Here is an 11,853-nt window from a genome sequence, read left to right as displayed (position 1 = left end):
CCCAATGTATTCATCGGGGGTCGATGCGATGTAATTGTTTAATAGCAGCGATGAGCAATGCCATTGATGGGTGGTGGGGGAGGGGGGAGAGGGGAGGGGCACGGGGGGGGGAGTTTGAGTCTCGGCTGCGACTCTCCCACCTCTGCTGGACGGGTTTATATTGAACAACGAAAACTCGACACTTGATGTACACGTGAACACAGTAACACGTGAACACAGTTACACGTGAACACCCCTACACGTGAACACAGTTACACGTGAACACAATTACACGTGAACACACCTCCACGTGAACACACCTCCACGTGAACACAGTTACACGTGAACACAATTACACGTGAACACACCTCCACGTGAACACAGTTACACGTGAACACAATTACACGTGAACACACCTACACGTGAACACACCTACACGTGAACACAGTTACACGTGAACACACCTACACGTGAACACACCTACACATGAACACACCTACACGTGAACACACCACCTGCTGGATGAGTCTTGCGACTCGGTGGGGTGGTAGAGAAGTGGGAACAGCCCCTCGGTCTCGATGCCGTGGCGATGCGCGTGACGAGGCGGTCCTGGCCACGCGGTGGCGCTCGCGACGCGTGGCCGGCAAAACCCCCGGGACGAACGCGCGGAAAACCGGTAACCGATTGAGACTAAAAACCGAAGACGGCGATGCGTGGCTCACGTCACCTCTCACCGCCGACGAGAGAGGCGGGGGGGAGGGGGTCGAGGTGAGTTATCCCCCGCACCCCCCCAACCCCCTCCCCCCGCCCCCCCCAACCCCCTCCCCCCGCCCCCCCCCCAACCCCCTCCCCCCGCCCGTGATCCAATTACTTCGCTTCCTGCCGGAATCGCGCCCAGCTGAGTGGAACACCAACTCGTGTTGACATTGCCCTGCCGTCCCTAGCAACCCGCCTCGCCCCTAGCAACCCACCTCGTCCCTAGCAACCCGCCTCGCCCCTAGCAACCCATCTCGCCCCTTAGCAATCCATCTCGCCCCCCTAGCAACCCATCTCGCCCCTTAGCAACCCATCTCGCCCCTAGCAAACCCACCTCGTCTCTAGCACCCGCCTCGCCCCTAGCAACCCATCTCGCCCCGAGCAACCCATCTCGCCCCTAGCAACCCACCTCGCCCCTAGCAACCCACCTCGCCCCTTAGCAACCCACCTCGCCCCTTAGCAACCCACCTCGCCCCTAGCAACCCATCTCGCCCCTTAGCAACCCACCTCGTCCATTAGCAACCCACCCCGCCCCTAGCAACCCACCTCGCCCCTTAGCAACCCACCTCGCCCTAGCAACCCACCTCGCCCCTTAGCAACCCACCTCGCCCCTAGCAACCCACATCGCCCCTAGCAACCCATCTCGCCCCCTAGCAACCCACCTCGCCCCTAGCAACCCACCTCGCGCCGTAGAAACCCACCTCGCCCATTAGCAACCCACCTCGCCCCGTAGCAACCCACCTCGCCCCTTAGCAACCCACCTCGCCCCGTAGCAACCCACTTCGCCCCCTAGCAACCCATCTCGCCCCGTAGCAACCCACCTCGCCCCTAGCAACCCACCTCGCCCCTAGCAACCCATCTCGCCCCCTAGCAACCCGCCTCGCCCCTTAGCAATCCACCTCGCCCCTAGCAACCCATCTCGCCCCCTAGCAACCCACCTCGCCCCTTAGCAACCCAACTCGCCCCTAGCAACCCAACTCGCCCCTTAGCAACCCATCTCGCCCCTAGCAACCCACCTCGCCCCTAGCAGTGGCAGCAGTAGTAGTAGCAGTAGTAGCAGTGGCAGCAGTAGTAGCAGCAGTAGTAGCAGTGGCAGCAGTAGTAGCAGTGGCAGCAGTAGTAGCAGCAGCAGTAGCAGCAGCAGTAGTAGCAGCAGTAGCAGCAGTAGTAGTAGCAGCAGCGGTAGCGGCAGTAGTAGCAGCAGCAGTAGCAGCAGTAGTAGCAGCAGCAGCAGCAGCAGTAGTAGCAGCAGTAATGGCAGCAACAGCAGCAGCAGTAGTAGCAGTAGTAGCAGCAGCAGTAGCAGCAGCGGTAGCCGCATCACCAGATACTTTGTACACAAGTGACGAGGGGACATCATCTCGACCGGTAAGGAAAGTGGCGATGTGGATGGAGTTGATATCCAAAAATGTTACGGAACCCCGCCCGAGGTGAGAAGAGGAACGTCCACTGTGGATATCGGCTGCGTACGGTTTGAAAGAAGTTCAACACACAGTAGTGTCACGCATACACAATGACAGACCCTCGCGAGACCGCGAGTGACTGCTGAAGGATTGCGGATACATTCATCCAGCAGTGGATAGACAGACAGACAGTTCATGACTGACGATGATGATGATGAATGATACCTGGATGTGCGCACGTGCGAGAACCTCCAGCCCCATCTCTCCTCTAGCCCCTTGCCGGGCCCGTTTAGCCCCCCCCCCCCGTCTATCCGGCCAAACACAAAAAAATCTGCTTTGGCACCGGGTTGTTGTCTGGCGGCATGCGGGCTGCATGGCCCAAGCCAAGAGCAGCCTCCTCGCCTGCCGAGGAGCTCACTTACGACGGGGCCCCGTCCAGAACTTTCAAGGGCACGCGCGCTCCTCCGGCTGTATCAGTGCAGTCTGGTGGTGAAAAAATAAAACATGCAGGATGGAGATCGTTGACGGGCGCAGACGGTTATGTAAATGGAATCACGTTTCGCAAGCGTAGGGAGGAGACGGAGGGCAACGAGAGTTGGAGAAAACCCGCAGCCTTCGTGTGGACGGAGGGAGGGAAAGAAAGGCGGATTCCACGCAGCGTTACGCAGCCGATGAAAAGATTCGGAGTGAGACCTCCGCTGCCAAACCGGAGTAGGTTATGGGTACACTGCTCAAGCAAGACACGGGAATAATCACATACCGATCCACACACACACATATCTACACACATACCCACATAAACAGCCACACAATCGCATACCCACATACGCGTATCTACCCAAACAATCACCTACACACAATCACACACGCCCACGTGTGCATCTGCACACGACCAAACAACCTGCCGACGTTCTGTGTAAACTTCACATGATCAGGATCTGTGAGCGGAATTAATTCTCCCCGTGCCTTTTCCCCTGTCTCCCCGTGTCTCCTCCAGCCTCCGCGCGCGTCTCTCCATGTCTCTGTCTCTCTCTGTCTCTCCATGTCTCTGTCTCTCTCCTCTGAAGCGCTCGCTCGTCACCGTGGCGTGCGCGATGACACCACAACCACGTGACTTTTCTCTTGTATTGTGCGCGGTGCTTTCAGCGCCACAGCGCGTCGATTTGTAGCGTTTATTTTCTTTTGTTTGCTGGTGACTTTGTGTATTTCATTTTGAAATCGCCTCCAGTGCTTTTGCTGCTGGTGGCAATAAAAGTTGTTAAAAAGTCAAAAAAAAGTCTCTCCTCTGTCTCTCTGTCTCAGTTTGGAGCAGAGTCGTGAGTGGAGCGGTGGGAAGGTGAATGTAAATGCACACTCACTCTTACGCAACAAAGATAAATAATCCCCCGTATAGCCTTGACATACTTTTGGGGAAAGTGTTGTTGGCGAGTAGCACCTATGAAGGATGACACGGCACACGAGGGAGTGGGTGGCCAGCACCACGCATTTGTCTCCACCAGTGGTGATCTTTACACACCGCACCAGGTACTCATTTTAGGCCGAGTCGGCCTAGGGGAGGCCCAGGACTGGTTCAGATAATCATCACTGTCGTAAGGAGGAATCAAACTCGGATCGCTGGGTTCGTAGCGCGGCACGCTAACCACTGCGCCACCGCTCCCAACTGTTATGCATGCAGATCACACCCACGCTTACACAGGCACGCGTGCACACTCACGCTTACACACAAACTTTAACGCACTCGCCCTTACACCAGGCGCGTGCGTGCACACTCACGCAGTGACGCGGCAGCTGTTGCTGCAGCTGCTGCCACCACTCTCCCATCGCGCGCGGCCTCCCCCGCGACTCCCACCCTCCCCCTGCTCCACCCCCCCATGAACGTCTCTGTGTGTGAGCCTATGGAGCTCGATGTGAGTCTACGTGTCTCTGTGTGTATGTGTCTCTATGTGAATGTATTTTTCTCTTTGTGAGTCTGTGCGTCTCTGTGTGAGCCTATGGAGTTATATGTGAGTCTATGTGTCTCTGTGTGAGTCTACGTGTCTCTATGTGAGTCTACGTGTCTCTGTGTGTATGTGTATCTCTGTGAGTCTATGTGTCTCTGTGTGAGTCGGTGGGTCTCTGTGTGAATGCATGTATCTCTATGTGAGTCTATGTGTCTATGTGTGAGTCTGTGTGTCTCTGTGTGAGTCTACGTGTCTCTGTGTGAGTCTACGTGTATTTGTGTGTATGTGTCTCTATGTGAATCTATCTTTATGTGAGTATGTGTGTCTCTGTGTGAGTCTATGGGTCTCTATGTGAGCCACTTTTGACCTGTCTATTTTTTATTTTAAAACAACTGTTGAACACAGGCCTCAAGGCCCCAAAACGTCAAACGGCCAGCGGCAAATAGCACCAACTCGCCACACCCGGTTAAGAACACCGGTTTTCATTTGGCTCGACTGCTGGAACCCGGATTCGAACCGAGCTGTACCGGGTTAGGGTCTTCCACAACATGGTCATTATGAACTCCCCACCCACACACTCCCACACACACACACCCACACACACACACACTCCCACACACACACACCCACACACACACCCACACACACACTCCCACACACACACTCCCACAAACACACTCCCACACACACACTCCCACACACACACACACACACCCACACTAACACACACACACCCACACACACACACACACTCCCACACACTCCCACAATCACACTCCCACACACACCCACACACTCCTACACACACCCACACACACACTCCCACACACACACTTCCACACACACTCCCACACACACACACACTCCCACAAACACACACCCACACACACACTCCCACACACACACTCCCACACACACACACACCCACACACACACCCACACACACACTCCCACACACACACTCCCACACACACACTCCCACAAACACACTCCCACACACACACTCCCACACACACACCCACACCCACACTAACACACACACACACACACTCCCACACACTCCCACAATCACACTCCCACACACACCCACCCACACACTCCTACACACACCCACACACACACTCCCACACACACACTCCCACACACACTCCCACACACACACCCACACACTCCCACAAACACACACCCACACACACACTCCCACACACACACTCCCACACACACACTCCCACACACACACTCCCACACACCCACACACACACTCCCACACACACACTCCCACACACACACACCCACACACACACTCCCACACACACACACCCACACACACACTCCCACACACACACTCCCACACACCCACACACACACTCCCACACACACACTCCCACACACACACTCCCACACACACACTCCCACACACCCACACACACACTCCCACACACACACTCCCACACACCCACACACACACTCCCACACACACACTCCCACACACACACACACTCCCACAAACACACACCCACACACACACACACTCCCACACACACACTCCCACACACACACTCCCACACACACACTCCCACACACCCACACACACACTCCCACACACACACACACACCCACACACACACACACCCACACACACACTCCCACACACACACTCCCACACACACTCCAATCCGCCAGCACCACCCTCCCATCTCTAGAATCTTCAATCCCCCTCGTGCGGATGGTAAACTCAGACGGACGAGTGAGCCACAGGTCTCAAACAAATAGCAACATGAGAATGCGGAAATCATGAGAATATTGAGACGAGTTATAATGACGATGATGATGACGACTCGTAACGCTGCTCCGCCACCGCAGCACGGTATCCGATGCTCTCGGAGAGAGAGAGGACCGCACGTGGCTAACCGTGCGAATCCGAGGTGCCTATGGGAAGGGAGTTTCGCAACACGTTTGTGTGTGTCTGTGTGTCTGTGCGTGTCTGTGTGTGTGTCTGTGTGTGTGTCTGTGTGTGTATGTGTGTCTGTGTGTGTCTGTGTCTGTGTGTGTGGCTGTGTGTCTGTGTGTGTGTCTGCGTGTCTGTGTGTGTCTGTGTGTGTCTGTGTGTGTATATGTCTGTGTATGTGTCTGTGTGTGTGTCTGTGTGTGTGTCTGTGTGTGTGTCTGCGTGTGTGTGTCTGTGTGTGTCTGTGTGTGTCTGTGTGTCTGTGTGAGTGTGTGTGTCTGTGTGTGTGTCTGTGTGTGTCTGTGTGGCTGTGTGTGTCTGTGTGGCTGTGTGTGTCTGTGTGGCTGTGTGTGTCTGTGTGGCTGTGTGTGTCTGTGTGGCTGTGTGTGTCTGTGTGGCTGTGTGTGTCTGTGTGTGTGTCTGTGTGTGTCTGTGTGTCTGTGTGTGTGTCTGTGTGGCTGTGTGTGTCTGTGTGTCTGTGTGTGTGTCTGTGTGGCTGTGTGTGTCTGTGCGTGATCCACCAACCCTCGCTGCTGCCTCCACGGCGCTGGATCAGAGCGCAGCAGCAGCAGCGTGCCCACCGCCATCGCACCTCCGATGAGCACGGCTGGCTACGTGCGGTGCAAAAGAAGTTCAACGTGCATCGGCCCGGGTATTTAAGTACGCACGTTGAACTTCTTTCGCACCGTACGTAGCCAAACCGTGCTAAGCGGAGGTGCGGGGGAAAGACAACAACACTGAACACAAAAAAACTGGTTTAAAGAAATGCGTATGTCATCCTAGATGATATAAAAGTGCGTAGCTCCAGTGGCTCTCTAATATCGGAAGGGAAGAGCGTTCCAGACGGCCGCATAAGCGCATCCGAAAGCGCAGCGCGATGCGGTGACCGCCGTCTTTGTCCGACGGTTGAGCCAAAAAGCCGCCGCCACTAATGCTACGAGTTGGCGTGGTGGTTGTGGTGGTGGTTGTTGTGGTGGTTCGGGTGGTTGTTGTTGTGGTTGTTGTGGTGGTTGTGGTGGTGGTTGTTGTGGTGGTTCGGGTGGTTGTTGTTGTGGTTGTTGTGGTGGTGGTTGTGGTGGTTGTAGTGGTGGTTGTGGTGGTGGTTGTTGTGGTGGTGGTTGTGGTGGTGGTTGTTGTGGTTGTGGTGGTGGTTGTTGTGGTGGTGGTTGTGGTGGTTGTGGTGGTGGTTGTTGTGGTGGTTCGGGTGGTTGTTGTTGTGGTTGTTGTGGTGGTGGTTGTGGTGGTTGTAGTGGTGGTTGTGGTGGTGGTTGTTGTGGTGGTGGTTGTGGTGGTGGTTGTTGTGGTTGTGGTGGTGGTTGTTGTGGTGGTGGTTGTGGTGGTTGTGGTGGTGGTTGTTGTGGTGGTGGTTGTTGTTGTGGTGGTGGTTGTGGTGGTTGTTGTGGTGGTGGTTGCTGTGATGGTGATGGTGGTTATGGTGGTGGTTGTTGTGGTGGTGGTTGTGGTGGTGGTTGTGGTTATGGTGGTGGTTGTTGTGGTGGTGGTGGTGGTTGTGGTGGTTGTTGTGGTGGTGGTTGTTGTGATGGTGATGGTGGTTATGGTGGTGGTTGTTGTGGTGGTGGTTGTGGTGGTGGTTGTGGTTATGGTGGTGGTTGTTGTGGTTATGGTGGTGGTTGTTGTGGTGGTTGTGGTGGTTGTGGTGGTGGTTGTTGTGGTGGTGGTTGTTGTTGTGGTGGTGGTTGTGGTGGTTGTTGTTGTGGTGGTGGTTATGGTGGTGGTTGTTGTGGTTATGGTGGTGGTTGTTGTGGTGGTGGTGGTTGTGGTGGTTGTTGTGGTGGTGGTTGTTGTGATGGTGATGGTGGTTATGGTGGTGGTTGTTGTGGTGGTGGTGGTTGTGGTGGTGGTTGTGGTGGTTGTTGTGGTGGTGGTTGTTGTGGTGGTTGTTGTTGTGGTGGTGGTTGTGGTGGTTGACGTTCTGTCATCTCACTATCAGAGCTCAACCCCGCACCCGCCCGAGCAGGTGAGTGCTGTACTCGTACTCGAATCCTGGACTGAGATGTGAAGCCAAGCGGGGTGGGAGCAGGGGGAGTGGGGGATGGGGGGGTACTGGAGGTGAGGGCAGGGCGGGAGGGATCACAACGCAGCGGCGTACGGGTCGTGAGTGCGTGTGGTTGCGTCGACTCAACCTCAAATGAGTACCTGGTGAGGTGTGTACACATCAATACCTGGAGTCACTCACCTGGAGACACTCACTTGGAGAAATCTGGAGACTCACCCGAAGACATGTGAAGGGTGATGCGTAATGGCCGATGCGTGATGAGTGATGATTAAAGGGAGCTGTGCGACTGGGGGTTGGGTGACGGATGCCTCTGCGGAGCGGGTAGCTCGTCTCTCTTATCTCCCCGCCCGTCGACAGATAACATCTCCCCGTCGCGTGCCAGAGCCTCCCAATCCTGTTGCCAAAACACGAGCGACAGACAGAGAGAGTGTGGGCCCGGGGGGGGGCGGGGCCAGGTGAGGGAGGGGGGTGAGGAGGGTGGGGGGGCTGGCTTGGCCCAGGTGGAGCCGGACTTTTGTTGATGTTGGGAGAGGTGGAGCAGGTGGCACGGACCCGGACCGAACCAGACTCAGCGCCGTCCCGGTCCAACCCGGACTCTGCGGCTCTCGGGGCAAGGGAGGCCACGGTGGGGGCCCCCCACCCCGCCCACCACCTGTGTGACCTCATGGATCAATGTGACTTGGGCTCCCCTGACCATCTCACAGACAAGACAAAGATCCTCCGGATAGCCCTCACAGACTTTTGCGGCAAGTGCTGTTAGCGAGTAACGCCTATGGAGGCCGGCACGGCACACGAGGGGGTGGGTGGCCAGCACCACGTCCGGCCGCCTTTGTCTCCCCAGTGGCGATGTTCACACACCGCACCAGCTACTCATTTGAGGTTGAGTCGACCTAGGGGAGGCCCAGGACCGGTTCACACACACTCACACAAAGTCTCTCACACTCGCACACACTCTCACACACACACACGCTCTCACACACTCTTACACACACTCTCTTAAACACACTCTCACACACACACTCTCACACACACAGTCTCTCACACACTCTCACACACACACAGTCTCACAAACACACACTCTCTCACACACACGCTCTCACACACTGTCACACACACTCTCTTAAACACAGTCTCACACACACACGCTCTCACACACAGTCTCTCACACAGTCTCACACACACACAGTCTCACACACACACAGTCTCACACACACACAGTCTCACACACACACACTCTCACACTCGCTCCTCCACGTTTCGCGTCTCGTCCGAAGCTGGCCTCAATCCGCTCTGAAACCGCACCGAGGCCGCTCGATCCACGCGCGCTCTCCGCATCTCACAACCCTCGCCGCGAATTCCAGCCCCCGAGAGAGAGAGAGGTCACGAACTCCCCGACTCTCCAAAACCCGCACGGGACACACCTGCACACGCCTACGTCAGCAGACACCGCGCCTCCATCCCATCATCGCTTCCTCCACGTAACACGAATGTGAAACTATGTTTTTGACGTATCCCATCAGCCACGCGGCTCTCTCTGGGAGTGCTGTAATTTCAGCAGCATTGGTTCAACACGTGCACCACTCCAGAATGGTTTCGACGTTCAGACAGCAGAGTCGGGCTCCCTTGCTTGTCTCAACGCTTCTGCAACGGGGAATTTTCCAGATATTTATTGGCAAGAACGTGATCAGGCAGGGGCAGTAGTGGAGAGGGTGAGAGGGGCAAGGGGAGAGAGGGGGGGAGAGAGGCGGCCTTCCTTAATCCAGCAGTGGAAAAACAATGGCTGATGACTGCTCCAAGGAACAGTTGACCTTTCTCGAACGATGATAAATTCCACGTTGATTTTTCTTTCACCAGTTGGCGGTGAGGACTCAAGACACCATGCACGAGGTGAGTCACTCCCGCGGCTTCAGTCTGCCGCCAGTAGCAGGGAGTGGGCGAGGTTCGCTGCTGCTGCTGTGCGCGCGTGATCCCAACTCAAATCTATCAACAAAGTCGTCGGCGGCCTGCGGAGTCCGTGTCCCAGGGCAGCGCTCGGCGAGTCAGTCGGTGGGAGCCCTGCCACGAAGTCCACGCGGCCCCGTCTCGCCACACACCTCCTGCTCCCCCCGACTCATCATCAATCACGGTCGATAGAGTGTGGCACGCGACTCGAGTCGCCCCATCAATGCCCGGAATTCGGTCACTCTAAAAGAAGGGGGGAGGGGTATTCCCGTGACCGAGAGGACCGATTTACCCCCTGCTCCCTCTACCCCCGACCCCCACTCCCCTATAAATCCACTCCCTTCTTTACCCCCGATATGCCTCCTCCATCCGTAACGCCCCTCTAGACCAGGGGTCGGCACCCTGCGGCTCTTTAAGGACTGCGGCTTCGTGACGATATTCACGTTGCACTGCGGCCCTTGCCAATGTTTACTTTATTACCGAATTCGAAACAAACAAAAAGGGGGCGACTCTTCTTGTCATGTTGCTTGCCGACCTCTGCTCGAGACCTACTCGCCTCTACACCCTCTCCACGACCCCCCACCCCGCACTCCCACTGGCATTTGGGGTCAGAGGTCGCGTGTTGTCCACGCGTGCAGCTGTCAAGGGACGCTTCGCTCGTCGCGCCGAGAGTCCTGGCGGTGTGGGATTTGTCCGGTAAAATCAAGACCGCCTCGTTCCTCAGTTGCCCGTCTGGGCCTCTCAACGTGCACTTCCTCGAGCTCGGCTCAAACTAAAACGCAAAGATGTTTACTTGAACCTCGGTGTTGGATGGCTGTCTATTCGGGCCGATACTTGAACTCACCTCGCTGAAATCTCACTGCAGTAGCAAATCTGGTAGTCACCTTTGAAAGGTGACCTTTCCATCTATGTATGTGCTGCATGTTGAAATTATTTCGCACCGTACGTAGCCAAACCGTGCTAATCGGAGATGTGGGGGGGGTGCAACAAACGAAACACTCGGATCAACTCTAAAGAAATGAAGTTTCAATCGAGATCTCTATGGTAAAAAAAATTATGCCACTATCATGTTTTGCCATAAGTGGTTAATGCAGACGTAATTCTTTGCAAAAGGTATCTGTTTGGTGTTCGAACATCTTAACAACTATGTTTTAGTGCCATAAAGGGTAAAACCTCTATTCCTATTTTTCATGATCTAGATCTCTGCACCTCTGCCTCTCCATACGCGTGGCTCTGCCTTTCCATGCGCGTGGTTCTCGTTGGAGAATGGTTCGAGACGAGCCGTTGACGTTGCAGTGTTTTGGGGTCGTGGTGAGCGCTGCACTGCGACACCCGAGTTCGATTCCCGCTCACGACAAATAAACAGCGGCAAATATTTGAACCGGTCCTGGGCCTCCCCTAGGTCGACTCAGCCTCAAATGAGTACCTGGTGGGTGTGTAAGCATCGCCACTGGGGAGACAAAGGCGGCCGGGCGTGGTGTTGGCCACCCACCCCCTCGTGTACCGTTCCGGCCTTCATTGCTGCTCGCTAACAGCACTTGCCCCAACAGTCTGCTAAGGCTACACGGGGGATCTTTGTCTTTGATGGGGCTTGAGTCGCGTGTGGTGAAGGCGCGCCACGCGCCTCATTTACTTTGAAATTTCTCGCGCAGTTCGAGATCCGATCTGAGAGAGCAATTAGTGACGTCACAGGAATGCGAGGGGAGGGGGTCCAACTCGCCCCCATCCACCCCTCAGCCATCCACTCACCCCTCCCCCACCACTCACACCTCACCCATCCATCCACACCTCACCCATCCACTAACCCCTCCCCCACCACACACCCCTCCCCCACCACCCACACCTCACCCATCCACTAACCCCTCCCCC

At 55.8% G+C, this 11,853-nt stretch overlaps 1 protein-coding gene across 1 annotated transcript in view; it reads left to right on the top strand.

Moving 5' to 3' along the window:
• Positions 1–10,760, top strand: part of LOC144717987 (retinol dehydrogenase 10-A-like) — a 16,345-nt gene extending 5,585 nt beyond the window's left edge. Inside the window, exons 5-6 of the mRNA XM_078593846.1 lie at positions 10,371–10,413; positions 10,623–10,760. Coding sequence (XP_078449972.1) covers positions 10,371–10,413; positions 10,623–10,760 — 181 coding nt within the window. The remainder of the gene's footprint in view (positions 1–10,370; positions 10,414–10,622) is intronic.
• The last annotated feature ends 1,093 nt before the right edge of the window (positions 10,761–11,853 follow it).

Source organism: Lampetra planeri, chromosome 4 (genome assembly GCF_965212315.1).
Source record: "Lampetra planeri chromosome 4, kcLamPlan1.2.h2, whole genome shotgun sequence".
In the NCBI taxonomy this organism is placed as follows: Eukaryota; Metazoa; Chordata; class Hyperoartia; order Petromyzontiformes; family Petromyzontidae; genus Lampetra; species Lampetra planeri.
The sequence above is the reverse complement of the archived record's forward strand: the minus strand, read 5'-3'. Positions and strand labels throughout refer to the sequence as shown.